A 17,009-nucleotide genomic window follows, 5' to 3' on the forward strand; every position below is an offset into this window, starting at 1 on the left:
GCTTGATTGTCAGTCACACACCATGCAAAAATGAACTATAGTTATCATAACAAATCAGTACTACGTTGATGTTGATCACTTTTATAAATGATATAATTAATGTTCTGTATTCTCTAGGTAACTAAAATGGGGCAGACAAAGCGGTTGTGACAAATTATCATAAATAAAAAAAATATAACTTTCTTATGATATTTGTATCAACAACTGTTCAGGGTTAGTGTTGCTCGTGATGCTAACCATGAACAGTTGATTCCTATCAATATTGTCAAGTCTACTTTAGTGTACATCACCGAGACATTTTCAAAATGCAAAAGAGGACGACTATAAAGACACATTATCTGACGATTGATAAATATATTATCAAAGACAATCAATAGCAACATTGAGATGAAGATCCTTTTATCTTTTAGAGTTTGCACAAATAGTTGTCCCTTTCCATGCTAGATAATTCTGACTTTTGTTCTTAAAGTTAAAACCGAGGGTGTGGCTTGATGGTTTTATATTGTATGAAATAAAAGAATGTCAACAGACTTGGCATTCTTCAACACTGACCTGTGAGCACTGACCAAACCAGATCCAGATGTTTAATATCTGCAATGTGGAAAATGTCAAAAACCTGCAGATATTGTGATCCTTGATGTCCTTTTAAGGCACTTATCGGCATCCAACAATTTCTGCTCATGAAGACCTACAGCTGCTCTACCCAAGGTCTCAGATTAAGCTTCCATACTTCACCTTTTTTTTCTTCTCTGCTCGCATTTGTCACCTGCTTTAACAAGCCATTGGCTGTTACATTTCCTGAGGAGGTTGCAGATTTAGAATAACTGCCCAGCAAAATTACTATTCTCATCATGATGCACAAGCTGAACCAAATAAATAAAAAAATTTTAAAATCCAATAATGGCCTTATCAGTAGGATCTGTCGACCTAATTATTTAACGGCGCAATGCACTGGTTGCATGTTTCAATTATAGATCTGATTCAAATCAATATGTTAAGCGCTGATCATATTTTAAATTCGACCTCTTAATGAACATTATTGCGCAAATTAACTAGTTAGTTACGTCATACCTAACCAATAGATGGTGCGGTCAGCTCACACCAATGACAGCCAACAAAAAGCACTTCAAAGCACCAGACCAGTTTGAATAGACGGAACATGTTGATATGCTTACGTGAAGTTTTGGTCCTCACAGACCTGCAATGAGTTTTTCTGGTGGAGAGCATGTGTTCTTGACAGATTTGAGTACCGCCTCCATTGCTCCTAAGAGTCATCATGAAGTCAAGACAAACCAATATTCCTATGCCCACGGAAAGGGAAATTGTGCCCTTTAGACACGAGTCGGGGGTCAAGAGTAAGTGACGTCAGAGGTTTTCATAATGACACTAGCCCGCATCTCATGAGTGTGGCTCGCTGACGGGGATCCTGCAGAGTTGTGACTGAAAGGCGCTGTCCACCTGTCCATGCTGTAGCTGATGAGGGGCGAAGGATCTCGCGTGCTGGTCACCTTGAAATTCGACTTCAACTGGTTCCTTCCCCCAACAAAAGTGGCCATGCTAGGCAGCGAGAAGTTCGGAAACCTGAGACCCGCTGTGGCATAGTCTTGCTTGCAAACGGCACTAGCTTCCTATCAGGGAGGAGAAAAGGAAAGAGAAGTGCAGGTGAGTAGCTTGAGTGAGCCCGGCCATTCTTCAGTGACACATTTCCAAACCTATACACACACAAGCGGCACACAAAAGTTCTGTGACGAGAATAGGTGTGACTCAGCAAGATGTCGGGATAGTTTAAATGACAGATGCCGAAAACAGAAGGGTGGTTATAAGGAAGGGTTTTTAGAAAACCTTGAATTAAAATGTGTCAACAGCTTCAGAACCAGCTTGTGTGTGCATGCACGTGTGTGTGTGTATAAGTGCGTGGGTGCTAAAATACAAAGTGCAACTGCAGATTATCAAGTTAATGTTAAACAGATCTGGCTCATATATTCTCCGTCTAACAGGGAAGCAAGAAAACAAATATGCACAACACAGACACACAAATATCAGGAGTGAGCTTGATAAAGAAGCTGAAAACACTTAATATAATAGTCACACTCACTCTCTTGCTGTCTTCTGTGTCGGTGTCTGTGTCACTTCCTGAAATGATAATAAAACGTTATTTATACACAACTCTTTGCACTTCAGTCTCAAAGTGCTTTACCTGAAACCAAATACAGAAATATCCGATACAAGGAACTGTTAGACGTGACACACTATAGAGGAAGATTGCAAAAAACACCAGCTTGTATTCAAAATAATAAATAAATAAAAACAAATTGGTAAATTAATGAATCCCAAGATTTTGACATTATATAAAATCCAAAATGTTAAACTAAAATAAAAAAATAAAAACCACCAGAAAACTGCCTCGCTACAGAAATAAGATAGATTTACTGAGAAGTTTGATTGAGTGCACTTTATGGAACATCGGTTTGATTTTTGACAAAATTTTAAGTTGCTAAAAACATGACTGAATTTGTTTGCCTGAAGTCCAGTCTGATTAAAACCGTAGCTAAGCCTCGAACAGACGCTGAGTCAGCTATATCTGTGTCATTGGCATGAATACAACATTTGAACAAGGTAAGCAAAGAAACAGAAACCAAAATTGGGCCCTTAACTTGCAACCTTGCATTACACCAGTCCCTCCCATCAGTAAATGGACAGGTTATTCATGTGATCCAGTCATACAAGAGTCCACCTGGATCACGGACTAGACTGGTCGAATACAGTGTTAAAGAAGCGTCAGGGCAGACACTTCTTTCTGAGGAGGCTGAGGTCTTTTGAGGTAAGCAGTCAAATGTCGTAGCTAGTGCCATGATCTTTGGGTTCTGTGTTGGGGTGGGGGCATGACTTTGAGAGACAGGTTGATCAGGAAATGCATTTCTGTGATGGGGAAAAGTGTGGAGCAGTGCTGAAGTAAAGGATGAAGGCTCTTATGCAGTGCATCCAGAGTAACCCTCCACACCCTGTGCATGACAATATGGCGGCTCAGAAGAGATTAACCGCAGCAACAGGCTCCTCTCCATGCACTGCGGAACGGAACGTCTTAAGACATCCTTTGTTCCTTCTCGCATAAGATGCTACAACACACCTCTCTCTCTCTCTCTCTCTCTCATGCTTAGACTGTCCGTTGTGGCTTTCAGGGACAGAGACACCATGAGGTCAGCACAGCAGGAGGTGAAGCGATGCTTGAGGGAGGCAAAGGACACCTACAGGAGGTCACTGAAGAAACTACTGTCCATCATGGATGATGACAGCCATCCTCTGAACACTGTCATCAGTGAGCAGAGAAGCAGATGTAAAACTAATAGACTCAGGGACTCATTCATTCCTTGTGATATTAGAAAGTATATTACTGAGTTTGGGTACATGATGATATGTGAAAAGATGATATTCTATGTTAATCTTTGTATCCTCCTCTTTGTTTTATTTTTCTTTCTTTATTTATTGTATTTATGTTTTTAATTTGATTGTTTTACATATATTTCTGGATGTTTGTATGAATGGATGTGTTATTTCTGCTGGACAAAATGATTTCTCCTTCAGGGGATCAATAAAGCGTCTGTCCGTCCGCTGTACGTCTGTCTATCTATCCATCCATCCATCCATCCATCTATCTATCTACCAGAGGAGTTTTCTCCCATCATGCCTGGAAGAGTTGCTATCAAAGAGTAACAAAAACACTTAAGTCCTGTATCCTTGATGCCACTTATATTTAAGAGGATATTCTGAACAATAACCAGAACCAGTCATTGGTAACTTGTAAAAATACATTATCTTTGATGTGATTAATGATTTCAACATTTTAACATCTACATCAAGAGTTGAATTGATACCAATGTATCGTCCTCAATCATTTTCGGCACTACAGTATTGCCTTCTCTCAGCCTGCGACATTTAGATAAGGACATGGTCCTTAATACCTGGCTATAAGACAGAACGATAGACCAGAGTTGTCGGTTGAAAACCACAGCTGAAGACAGAATCATGTGCTCAACTTTTACTGGACAGGGCTAGGTATAGTCTGAATATGTAACATTGTCGACATGTTCAAAGACTACAAGTGCATAGGTCTGAATCAGTTAGGGTTTTTTTGTTGATTAGTTTAAAAAAAGATTTTCAAGGGATAAGTTTCATCTAGGAAAACAAAAGCAATCTCCTTTTTATGAAACAAATCAAATTGGGATAGTCTGGAGGGAATGAATCACTGAATTCAGTACACTGGTGGAACAATAAAAAAGGATGTTGGACTCGACACTGACAAAGAGGAAGGCAGAGTTCAGATGGTGTGATTTTTAACTGACACAGCAAGCTAAGCCTGAGCAACTGGTTAGTGAAAAAGGAAGTTTATGGAAACATGCAGTAATACTCATATCGATGAAGACACTGTACTATGCCTCAAAAACTAGGGTGGAACTCTAAGTGCGTAGATAAGAAGGAGTGACGTGAGAAGAATGACACTGAGCAAACCAGAACTTGTTCTTAGCTGGAAACATACGAGCTGTTGCGTAATAGCTCTGCCTCCATTCAAATGTCACTTAAGAGGAACATAAATTCCTCTGTCTACAAAATAACGACACAACAACTACAAAACATATGCGACTACAATACATATTCTATTTAATTATAAACAAATGTTTTAGCTCGTATTCAATTTCTTAAAAATAACAGATGGAAAATCAGATTTATTGACATTTGTGTGTAATTCAGTTTGGGTCGACTTACCACTGCGGGAGGATATAGGAGAGATTTGGAGCGGGTACGAGTGGGAAGAACTGACAGTCTGCTCTTCGTTTTCTGTGGTCACTTCTATTGTCTGACAGACAAATGGAAGCTGCTCACTGGTGATCACATCCTCTTCTACTGAACTGCAACTGGCTATAATTGAATAAAAAAAGCAACATATTATTCACAAGATGAAATATTTGGCTTCTATTACACAGCCATTTTTAGTGAGTGAATTTGAACTACCAAATTCAAACTATTGATTTGAAAACAAAAACTTTTAAACAAGAAAAGATATGTTTAGAGTTGGAAAATAAACATAAATATTTAAATCATCCTTTTTTTGCTCATATTTACAATAGAACTATTTCCCCCAAACAACAATCTAATAAGCTACAGTCTTGTCAAATTACCTCTAAATTAATTTGACATATTTGGCCTGTGACAATTTATTGTGGTTCTATTGAGATACATCCCATACAATATATATGATATGGTTTAATTGTTCCACCAGTGCATGAACTTTGGGTTTGTGGCATTTTCAGAATTATCTTTTTGCTTGATAACATAACATGTGCACACATCCACACACCATCAAAAGATAAATAAGAAAACAGAAATGGGTGAAGTACCTGCTGGAACATTAGCCAATGAGAGCTCATCCGTTTCATCCTTGACCAGTTCCTGTTTGATTGGTGTGTTTGTAGAGGCAGAAGCAGCCTAGAGTGTAAAACCACACATATTTAATAAATAACCAGGGTAAGTCACGGAACTCATCTCTTCCAAATGTTTTCTCATTACCAAAATCATTTATAATGGCTGTTAAAGTGGGAAAGTTCTATGTAGGAAGCAACTGTTAAATAAATACAATTCTACAATACACACATTTTTAATTTTGATTACTAAGTGAAGATTTATTGAGTATATTTATGAAACAAATTCTTAAGAACAAATGCTTAAAACTTTTACACAATTATGTCAATGGATTTTTTTTTTTAATTGAGTATATTTACCTCCTTATTACGCTTTGGTCTTCCATCCTTTTCCGTCCTTTTTTTTCCTAGGTGTAGAAACGTCCAGATTAAATAAAAGGGGTCATAGAAAAGTAATTAAAGGTGAAATGGATTCATTATTATTACAAGATGATTGATTTAGTGGCACTCACCTTTCTTCATATTTCTCTCTGAGGAAGAGAGCATTTTATAGACCCTGAAGGCATTTGTTCCCTTTTTAATGCTCTTATCCTTCACCTCCTCGATGTCAGGCAGGCTGTTCATGGCACAACGAAAGTTCGCCTTCCAAGTCTTTGGATCTGCACGGTCCACACCAGGCTGATATTTACCTGAATATTCAAATTAAAATGGATTAAGTTTTTGCTTAAAAGAATACAAGGGTTAAAAGCTTAATTAGTGGAAGGATTTAAAGAAGGCAGGTGGTACACATCATGAAGCTAGCACGAACAACAATATAATACATCTTTACAACCACATCAGTTTATATTGAGCTCTGGTGATGACAATCACATTTTTTGTTAGTTTGGTTAGTCCTGAGTCTTAATATCTAAAATAATACCTTTCATTCATCTAGGGGCAATTCTATCTTAGAGGTGAAGCATCCCTATAAGCTTGTCGAAGATATTTTTATTTGTTCAGGCTTTTCCCTCATTTTCTGGAACTCCTGTGTTGTTCTCTGTGTTATCTTGACCTTTTAAGTACATATTTTAGTGAGTATTGTTTTGATTGTTTAAGCGCTTTGTGACCCTGGTCTGGAAAAGCACTCTATAAATATAAATTACTTACTTACTTACTTACTAAACTAACACCTACTTGCAAAAATATTATAATATAATATATATAAATTTTAACAATAAATAGTGAGATGAAACTAAGTTCTCACATTGTACTCCTTTATGGTGACATTTCTGTTTCATGACTAGAAAAAGTTCTGCACCGCCCTAAACCTTTTTTTGCTTCTGACAAAGCAATACACGCAATAAAACAGCTTTCCTGTACAACCACACCTTCTCAATCCAACCTGTTGATGACTTACCTTGTTCAAGTTTATCATTAATACCTTAATCTATAAAAACGAATAAAAAAAGTTTTATTTTTTAAATAGCTGTTGCTTAACTAACCGTCACACAGCTGAGTCGTAAACTACTGACAGTGTTGATAACTACCTGTATGTATGGCCCATTTCATGAAAAGAGGAGCATCTTTCTCCAGGTCCCAACCGTGGCGCGCCGCATGCATCCAAGGAATCTGGAAGATTCTTTTCTCCTACAAGAAATTGTGAGAATTTTAGCACAACGTCATCAGCGTCATCCGTTTCATGTGTCGATGTCTGCTTTGCTCTAATGTTTGCCTTTCTGTGGGTGTGTGTGTGTGTGTGTGTAGACGTGAATAAGCCTTTACTTCATTAACCCATTTGAGTCCCGGTATCTGGCTGGATTGGATCTGTTCCACCAGCCACGGCCGCATCCTCATTCTCTCCACTGGCATCGTGGTTTCTGTCGAAAAAGCACGCTCGAATGAGGAAATTGTAAACCTGTTTGACTATAACTGCAAACACCCTTCCATTAGCAGAAGAGAGTAGAAGTATCGAAAGAAGAAAACAAGAAACACAGGACACCACTCTGGCAAGTTGCCAACAGAAGTGACATTTTTATAACAGTCAAGTTCCAGATAAAGAACAACACGGCCCGCAAAAGCCATAATGCCTGCTGTTGTTGTTGTGATCCCTGTTGTGCTTCCTCAAATTATTTGAGCTTTTACTGAAATGTAAAACATACATACATTAAGAAATATACTTAATATGAAGCTTTGTTAAAGGAGTCACTGGTGTGTTTACCTAAGCACATCAGATTGAGGAGCACAGGTCTAAAATACACCAAGTGTGATGTGAGCAAAGTCCACTTCAGGCAGAGAACGTGTGGCACTCCCTGTTAACGGTGCCAACGTACCATCTCTGACATGAGATGAAACAGGTCGAACAGGGTGAGGTGACACCATAAAAACACGGAATTGCACCATTTGTACAGCTAAATGTATATGACTGTCCACCTCGTGCAAAGTACTAACACTTCTCAGCCACTTTGTTTTTAAAAATTGGGGGGAAATGATAGTGATCCTGCACAATAGTAACTTAAAACTACAATTATTTAATGATAGATTTATTTTTTAATCTGGTAGACGATCTTAAAATAATGATCAACTGAAAATAATGAGAATCTATGATGGTGTTTTTGATAGGGGTCAGGGTTCTCTATGACCCCTGAGCATGATAACTTCTGATCTGCAAACAAGAAAATGACAAACTATTGAACTAGCGCCCTGAACGCAACACAGCTTCCTGTGAGATGCTTGTATTTTAATGTTGTGTTTAAGTTTCAACACGAACTTCTTCAACAACCTGCGAGTAAACCAGTATTCAAAACAAAAAACTAAAGTTGCTAACATCTTGATAGTTATCTGACTTTTGTAAGGCGAGTCACAGGGTGACTCGGGTCGTCTTGACTTCTGCTCCTTCCAAGTGTCAACAAGAAGGCAAAAGTGAAAATAAGAGTCGTGGCTGCTGGACAAACACACTCTTGACTGCAACACTTAGTTTCGTTTACAGGCTCCGTCATGTCGTCCACTGGGAAGTCAGCACGAATATATGCGGAAATATTTACCTGCTCTCCGGGAAACTGCACTTTTATCCTCGCGGCCCAGGCTGCCAGGGTCGCACGGAGAGTCGGACAGAAGGAAAAGGAAGTTTGCGAAGTGATGTAGGAATTTAAAAATGGAAACTATATCTTTCGTTTCTTTCTGTTTCTGTGCTTGAGAGCGAAAGCAAAACAGGCTGGTTCGGGAAGTGAGCGCGCCCCCGCTGGAAATCCCCCGCCTGCTCGCACGTTCACGCGCACCGTCCGAGTAGATCGACGTGTTTACCCTGCGGACAAGAGTTCTCACTCTGACTCGAGGCTGTTGACTTTTTTTTTAACTTCACAAACTGCCAAGTCAACCTTTTTTTTTATCTAGACGACGCCATTTCTGTTGCAGGTTTGAAAAAAAAAAGTAATTGCATGTTTTAAATTATCTATTAGTATTAGTAGTAGAGGACTACAAACATATTATTATATAATATAATCTAATATCATTATATAATTTGACGCCAACATATTTTTGTATTCTATCTATCAATTATTCCAGTTTAAAATACGGGTTACCTTGTACATCGCTTTCTTTATAGACGATCTTTGATGTGGATTTCATTTTCACTTCCTACCTTCTGCACACACTGCTCTCTCACCAAAAACTCTTTCCTCACCGTTTCTGCACTGCTGTCTGAAACGAAACTCTCTGTTTACACAAGTGTGTGTTCCTCTTTCTGTGGAACTCTCGTGCGAAAACAAAACTGAGAGTAACATCTGTCAACACGTTAGCGGCTAATACATGTAACAGGGCCGGGTCTAGGCAGGGGCAAGAGGGGGCCTGGCCCCCTCAAATAAATGTTGTGCCCCCTCAAACTTACATGTAAGTAACTAAGTAACAGTACAATGCCCCCTCAAGATTTGTGGCTGCCCCCTCATACATGCCTGTCTAGACCCGGCCCTGCATGTATATGTGTCCATGAATCTAAAGCATTTCTGTGTCTTTTTTCCAAATCAATGTGTCGTTTATATTAAGTCTATAATCTATATAATGTTTTTTTTTTAATATGAGTAGATGTATCCTGATGTTAAGGGAGACTAGACTACTCTAACTCAGATGAAGCACAAGCACTAAGACGGATCGACTTTAAAACTACTTGCATTGGACATTGTTACTGCTATGAGGGGCCATCAAGTCATTTTTTTTGCTCCATCCAGTTTAGCCATTGAAGCTGAGATCAAGGGAGCGTTTCCAGTCCACTTGTTTTCATTTCTACAGACGAAAGAGTAGCAGACCATAGATGCCTCTTCCAAATAGATGCAGGTGTGCTCATCTCACTGGCAACCGGTCCTCTGAGTTCATGATCATGCGACCCAAAAAAAGAAGCAACAGGTGCAGTCGTGACTCTACCAGACAGCTTTTGAATCAAAAGAACACAAAAAAAACAACTACGACTCTGAGTTTCGGGAAATGTTTCCATTTTATTCCATTTGTTGCATTTTCTTTTGTCATTGATAAAAATGAATTACAAAAAAAAAAATTCAGTGCTCCAAGTAAGCTACATTTTTCCAACATGTCTTTAAATGTACTTGCCCAATATTTAATGGTTAAAGTGTTGATTATAGAATGTAGACACGCTGCAATTCATTCCTGAGGCATTTGAGTGGCAGCAGTGGAGATCCCATCTTACTTAGGAAAGTGCACTTCTTTGGTCAACATGGAAACAAGACAAGGGATCTGCTTCTTCTGACTGAAGCCAGGCAGGCTGGAGGACGACTCGAACTGCAGGGCCACTTTACGGTTGACGCGTGTCATGATCTGCATCAACTCCAGCTTTCCACTGTAGCTGCGCAGCATCTCACACAGCGACTGTATGAACCATGAACCATTGGCTGTATTCCTCCAGGAGTAGTAGCCTGCAAGAACAAATCAATAGAAAGCAAAGTTTTCAGCATTTACCTGCGATATTGTCAGATGATTGACATGAGGAACAAGCTTATTGATTGGTTCACATTCATTTAAAACAAACAATCAGACTCTAATGCTTATGTCAGGTCAATTTTGAGAAATCACCTTTACCAGGAAAATATTGCAGTTTAATATTAAACCCTCCTATAGTCTTTAGGTCAAATCTCACTGATAAACAACTTAAATGCTAAATATAGTATTTAAAGTGTCTGAATGTCTTCAGTAACGTCCTACACACTGAACATATGGAAGTGATCAACACTGTTATTGAAGTATTTAGTGCTTAGTCAACCATGTTGCACCTGTGGTGCTCAGGTCAACAGTGATGGCCACAGGAAGAGAACACACATACCACCCCAAAACCGAAACAAATACACATACCACCCCAACACACACACCACCCCAACAAAGAAACAAACACACATACCACCTCAACACAGAAACAAATACACATAACACCCCAAAACACACACCACCCCCAACAAAGAAACAAACACACATACCACCCCAACACAGAAACAAATACACATAACACCCCAAAACACACACCACCCCAACAAAGAAAAAAAACACACACTACCCCAACAAAGAAAAAAAACACACACCACCCCAACACATACGCCACCACAAAAAAAGAAACAAATACACAAACCACCCAAACACACACACCACCGCAAAACAGAAACAAATACACACACACAAACTACCCCAACACAGAAACAAACACACACACACACACACACTAACCCAACACGGAAACAAATACACACACCAGCCCAACACAGACATACACATGGTACCCCAACACAGAAACAAATACACACACTACCCCAATACACACAAACCAACACACTCCTATGCAGTGATATACACTCATACACAACAATCCATACACAGAAATAAACACACACCCCCATACATCAGTCCAACACAAAAAAACATGCAAACCAACCCAACCATAAACAAACCCAGTACACACCACACCCACGCACAAACACCTACATTAACCCAACATAGACAAACACACACACACAGTAGCACAGAAACAAACACAACCATAACACAAAAACATGGTGTGAGACGGTCTCGCTGCAAATGTGGGTACATTAAACTATGTGTGACCTTCAATGACACACATTTTTACGCTGTCTTAGTCTGATAATTAAATCCTACAACTCTCATCTCTCAAAGCATGCGTTTGTAGTCTCTTGAGGTTCACTTGGTCACGTCATTGTACATTTTTAATAAAAAAGATATGAACGTGTGAAGTCACAGTTACCTGGGGCGGTGGAGTAGGCATAGAGGAAGTCAGCCTCAATAGGGATTCTTTCTGATGTTTCTTCAGGAAGACTGTCCGTTTCGATTCCCCCATCCAGTTCTTGCCCCCTGCAGGCCTGTCAAAGTAAGTTAGTGAGTAAGAGTTTTGTCCTCACAAAGTTAAACAATTTTAAACTCATCATTATGATATTATACCGTTTTTAAATATGAACGATTGGTTTAATTTTCATTATTCTCTACTTAACTCTTTAGTTTTTAATGATAGCTTAACAATGATCTTCGCCACATAACCTTGAGAGCCAGTGGATCAGAAACAGTGTTTTAAAATGTCCTGAGAGTCTTTTTCAACTAATCATGAAGATGAATTGAGAGACTAAAGCAGTATAAACAAATGTGACATCTGCTGCTTGTACCCGAGTTTTGATGAGATTCTATTAACACTGTTCTGACACTAGAGTAAGTAAGTAAGTAAGTAATATTTATTTATATAGCGCTTTTCGAGACCAGGGTCACAAAGCGCTTAGACAATCAAAACAATACTCAAAAAAGTACATACTTTAAAGATCAAGATAATACTGAGAACAAAACAGGAGTTTGAGAAATTCAAGGAAAAGCCTGAACAAATAGAAACGTCTTAAGGTGTTTCTTAAAGGAGTCAGTAGACTCCATCAAGCGCAAAGAGAGAGGAAGATCGTTCCAAAGCTTAGGAGCAACAGCCTGAAAAGATTTCTCTCCTCTGGTCCTGAGCCGTGTGCGTGGAACCATAAGTAGATTCTGATCCACAGACCTCAGAGCCCGAGCTGGGGTGTAAGGCTGGATCAGATCAGTGATGTAAGGAGGAGCCAGAAACACTAAGATTTGTAAGATTTAGATGGTAATTCGAAACATTACCCAAATTTAGTGGCTTAGAACAGAAAGACAAACTGTCAATAAAAGCAGAATATTAAGTTGTCTCTTTTTGCTTTTTTTGTTACATTTTTGAGGCTCAAGAAAATGAAAGATCAAACAAGGAGAACTACCTGTATGAAGAAGAGCTTTGGTTTTCCCACCAGGGTCTGGCAGCGATCTCCTTTAAGGGGTCGGGTCATGGCGTCAAATCTTTCGGGTCTGTCTGTACCATAAATGACTCCCTCATCTCCATGGCTGAGCAGCACGCACACAAATGACGCACTATTGCTGTGATCCTTTTTGGACACTGAAGACACGGTCAATAAAATCAGGTTCAGTGAATTCTGCAGAGTGACTGACTCACTTAACTAAATAAACCGTACAGCATTTGCATCTAATGAAGCTTTATATCATCAAATATACAAAAAGAATGAATGCACCTTAAAACTGAGATTCTTTTTTTTTCAGTGTAGAATATTCTTTTTTTTAAGGGTTAGTCTCCGAGCACAGATTATACTGGAGCAGCCATTAGCTGAGAAAAAATATAGAATAGCACTGTAAGTTTAATCACCACTCAGCATGAGGTTGTGTATCTGGTCCACAGTCTGATCCGTGCACACTTTCACATCGTAGCCAAGATGCATAAACGTCTCCATAGCAGCAGCAGCATCCAAGTCTGTGCCGCTACGGAAGCCCATATCTGAGGAGATCAAATAAATGTATACATCAACATCCAAATTACTGTATTTCATAAATCTAACTGTTTAGATGAATAAATAGCTCATAAAGATATTTCAAACACCATAAGGTGAGCCAGCTATTCAACTTAACTTCAACTCAAACTGCATCCTCTATATAATTCATTTTTTATAGAGGGGTGTCTAATATTCCAACCGTAATTGAAGGAAGAGTGAGGAGTTCATATTGCCGTTAAAACACACACAAAAACACACACCTCACACTAAAAACACTTGATCAACACAAAAATTAATGTTTGTTCACGTTTATCCAGAACAATAATACAGTGTGTGTTTTTAACCTACTGTATGTACATATCATAGGAGACAGAAGTTTATTTTATTGTACCTTTGGATCACAACGTGAAGGTTTGAAACAATATAGTAAAATATGTTCAGTAAAATAAACCTCAAATATCAGGTTAGATAAGTGGATTCTTGTAGCGTTCTTATCTTAAGTTAGTACCGTTTCGAAAACTCCCTCCAGCGTCAGGAAAAAATGCGTCTTGTTTTTTATTTTCATTCAAATTTGCGTCTGAATTAGTTGATGGTCTCTGCTGTTTCATGTATGAACTTGAAGGAGGGTTTTTTGCAGCCCCAAAAAATTATCATATAAATTTTAAAAAATTAAAATACTCCCTTCCTATCTACATCTATTTGGTCTTTGGTTTCGTTTTGATAGAAAAGCGACAAGCCTCAGCGAATCTGGGGTGTGCCGCCATGTGGTGAAAAGTGGGTATTACGTGGAAGCCTATAACGTAGCAATCATGTACAGAATGTGCCCCGACATCAGTGGGGGATCAATTTAAAAGCAATTGTAAGGACTTGTGTAAAATCGCAGTCATGTTTCTAGATAGATGCTTATAACTTCATGCTTTACTGTTACTTATAAAGATTTTAAAAGCCCACTAGATGGCTCTCACAGCTTATGATCTTGGAACAAACATTTAAATAACGTCTTAGTTTTCTGACATATTTAAACGGTTTCTCCAGATCGATCCATCACTACCTGGCATACAGATAAGCAGACATTTGAAAATACATATTTGCATAAGAACAAAGTACGCTTTTCCACAACCCCCAAAAATCTATACTAAGAACTTTTTTATATTGATGCCTGGATCGCAACATCATCAAGTGTCTGCAGGTTCAAGCATATGTCCATCATAATCGTTTGAATTTATTTTTACCTCTCCCTGCATACAGACCAAACAATGGAGTGAGCTAAGCTCAGATTCAGTAACATCAGAGCAGTGGACATGTTTAATTCCTTCTAATAATTAAGCCTGTTTTTGAGCCAGAGACCTACTCGTTCCTGTTTAACAACAAGTTGATCTGGTTTCATTCATTTGATTAGTTCTAACTAGACTAGACTTCTAGACTAGCTTGTAGATAAGTATGCTTCTGACAAGCTAAAATGCAAATGATTTTCTTAAAGCAGTCCTAGACAAAGGTGTGAATAGAAGGGTGTGTTTACTTGTGCTTTTGTGGAAGTTCTTGTTGTTGATGATCAAGCAGGTTCCTAGGGAGGGGTAGTCCATCCTATAGCAGTATGGGTCTTCCACACTGCTCCTGATGTTGTCTTGTAGTCCCACAGGCTTCTGTTGGTGACTCGCAGAGGAATCATTCCCCCTGATAAACATCACCTTCACGTCAGGCTCAACAATCAGCTCTATTTTGCAATTATTAGTGAAAGCTGCCACTTACACTGCATTATGATACTAGGGAGATTTAATATTTTGATATTAGATAAATGGAAATATAATAATATTAATAATAAAAAGAAACAATGTAATAATCTAAATGGCAATTGATTTTTTAAAAGCTCTTATTTGTGGGTAAATTTAGACAATCATTTGCAAAGTTTCTTTGCGCAGGGATGACGATAAATATATACTTATTTATAGTTTGACTTCCTTTTTTTTAGCATCTTTTTTTTCCCTTAAAGGAACATGTGGGTAGTTGCAACCGAATGCAACACAAATAAGTGGCAGGAGGTCACCACTTTGTGAGTCATTGAACGGAAGAAAGATCCAGTTATTTTGGAACTATACAATTTAAATTAAAATAACATTTCATTCTTAGTCAAGTATATACATTTCTCGCTAAGATGCAAATGATAGATAGATGGATAAACTTTATTGATCCCATGGCAGTTCAAATTCCATTATTACCTTTTACCAAACAGGGGAAAAGCATCCACGTCATCCTTTTTATTGTTAACGTCCTCCCCAACCTGGGCCATGTTCCTGCAGGGAAGAGTACAGAACATTATGACTCCATTCATTCCTGCTTAATTACTCATTTCAGGTTTCTATTTGATAAAATGTATTTTGGATAAGACAGAAGATGTAACACAATGACGAGTGTTGAACTTTATTGAAAGACATTCGAAAACAAATGGATTGTTTTGAGTAGAAAGTACCAAATGATCGTTAGTAGTAAAACTTGAATTAATTTATATGGATATCCATAAAACATCAGGTGTTAGACAGAACAGTTATTAAAAAAATATTCCGTAAAAACTTTGAAGTCGTGAAAAAACATGATTCGTTGTGAATGAACGAACTTTTCTTAGGACGTGCCGTGAGATCAACACTTCCTGACACATCCTTGAAGCAATCTTGCGATTTCCCAAGAACAGCCGAGAGACACTAATAAAATCTATTTTGAATTTCCACAAGTATATATATTGTTGATCTGCGAGTTCATCTTACAGGTGTACATTCATATACAGTGGTAAGCTTTACAGACGAGATTACCTGGGGTGGTGGCTTCTCTTCTGCGATACAGTAGGAACTAATGCAGGTATGACAAACGTTCAGCCAATCAGAGTCAATGTTTGTTGAGTGGGCGGGGATAAACTGACCAAGAGTTATGGTAGGTCAATACATACGTCAATCATCTTGTGGCACCTTGTCGAGTAAGCTGTTTACCAATATAAAAAAAATGATAACCAGTTATTATTTAATCATAAGAACAAGAACCCCTTGATAAAGCAACATAAATCCCACTAAAATAATTTTAAGAAATCAAATGTCATATTTTCTGACAAAGTTGTAGAGTCTGTGGGTCAGAAGTTATCGTCAATACAGCAGCCTCGCGAGATTTCTCGAGGTTTTGATGATGTATGGGCGCTGCGATCTTCTGTGTGGACCCGAACTCGTCCAATGCGCTGGTTATTAGTAAAGAATTGCCTTTTCTGGAGAAAATGAAAAAAGTACCTATACCCGTTTTAAATATATTATTAAATATTGTGGTTATATTGCAACACCAACAAAATATTGTCAACCTAGTATTCAAACATAACCATTATGCATGAGAAAAACTATTATATTATATATAACGTAAAATAAAAATAAAAAAATCAATAAAGGTTCAAATCCTCTTTCAAATGGATTCTTGTTCATCATGACTCATCACTATGGGTTTTTAAGATTTCAGTGTAGATGTGAAACTAATTGTCAAAATCTCAATGTCAACTGACACAATATTTCCCCTCAGACAAGTACTTTATATTCACAGAGGTTAAGGTACTATACTGTGTGTCAACTAAACACTGCAGGTTGTTTTGTTAGTAACATTGAAGTAAACTTTTAAAATACATTTGCATTGGTGAAATATTACAGTCCACTTTAAATGTTGACACGGAAAGGTAAAATGTATTATTGTAACAACCGTTTCATTGAGCCATAAAATTCAATATATGACGATGCACTTTTACACACTGTAATGGCACTTC

General features: G+C 38.2%; 2 protein-coding genes across 2 annotated transcripts; both read right to left on the reverse strand.

Moving 5' to 3' along the window:
* Window positions 1-382: 382 nt before the first annotated feature.
* On the reverse strand, window positions 383-8,567 carry irf2b (interferon regulatory factor 2b). The gene is made up of 9 exons (XM_087798714.1): window positions 8,435-8,567; window positions 7,176-7,270; window positions 6,941-7,040; window positions 5,927-6,103; window positions 5,775-5,821; window positions 5,394-5,481; window positions 4,762-4,914; window positions 2,096-2,133; window positions 383-1,628 (listed from the first exon to the last, which is right to left on the reverse strand). The coding sequence occupies exons 2-9, from the start codon at window positions 7,260-7,262 to the stop codon at window positions 1,350-1,352; spliced, it is 969 nt and encodes a 322-aa protein (XP_087654840.1). The 5' UTR covers window positions 7,263-7,270; window positions 8,435-8,567; the 3' UTR covers window positions 383-1,349.
* A 1,290-nt stretch (window positions 8,568-9,857) lies between these two features.
* LOC148071472 (caspase-3-like) lies at window positions 9,858-16,070 on the reverse strand. The gene is made up of 7 exons (XM_087798721.1): window positions 16,030-16,070; window positions 15,442-15,516; window positions 14,745-14,899; window positions 13,102-13,230; window positions 12,662-12,837; window positions 11,644-11,758; window positions 9,858-10,312 (listed from the first exon to the last, which is right to left on the reverse strand). The coding sequence occupies exons 2-7, from the start codon at window positions 15,510-15,512 to the stop codon at window positions 10,083-10,085; spliced, it is 876 nt and encodes a 291-aa protein (XP_087654847.1). The 5' UTR covers window positions 15,513-15,516; window positions 16,030-16,070; the 3' UTR covers window positions 9,858-10,082.
* Window positions 16,071-17,009: the final 939 nt, after the last annotated feature.

This window comes from Callionymus lyra, chromosome 9, assembly GCF_982586985.1.
Source record: "Callionymus lyra chromosome 9, fCalLyr1.hap1.1, whole genome shotgun sequence".
NCBI classification, from domain to species: Eukaryota; Metazoa; Chordata; class Actinopteri; order Syngnathiformes; family Callionymidae; genus Callionymus; species Callionymus lyra.

Coding starts and splice junctions, on each gene's coding strand:
- irf2b (XM_087798714.1), bottom strand. CDS start 7,262: ATGCCAGTGGAGAGAATGAGGATGCGGCCGTGGCTGGTGGAACAGATC. Junction 6,104..6,940: donor GAAATGGGCCATACATACAG/GTAGTTATCAAC, acceptor TTGAATATTCAG/GTAAATATCAGCCTGGTGTG. Junction 4,915..5,393: donor ATTGGCTAATGTTCCAGCAG/GTACTTCACCCA, acceptor ATTCAATTATAG/CCAGTTGCAGTTCAGTAGAA.
- LOC148071472 (XM_087798721.1), bottom strand. CDS start 15,512: ATGGCCCAGGTTGGGGAGGACGTTAACAATAAAAAGGATGACGTGGAT. Junction 13,231..14,744: donor GAACTTCCACAAAAGCACAA/GTAAACACACCC, acceptor TGATCTCCTCAG/ATATGGGCTTCCGTAGCGGC. Junction 11,759..12,661: donor CAAAGCTCTTCTTCATACAG/GTAGTTCTCCTT, acceptor TTACTTTGACAG/GCCTGCAGGGGGCAAGAACT.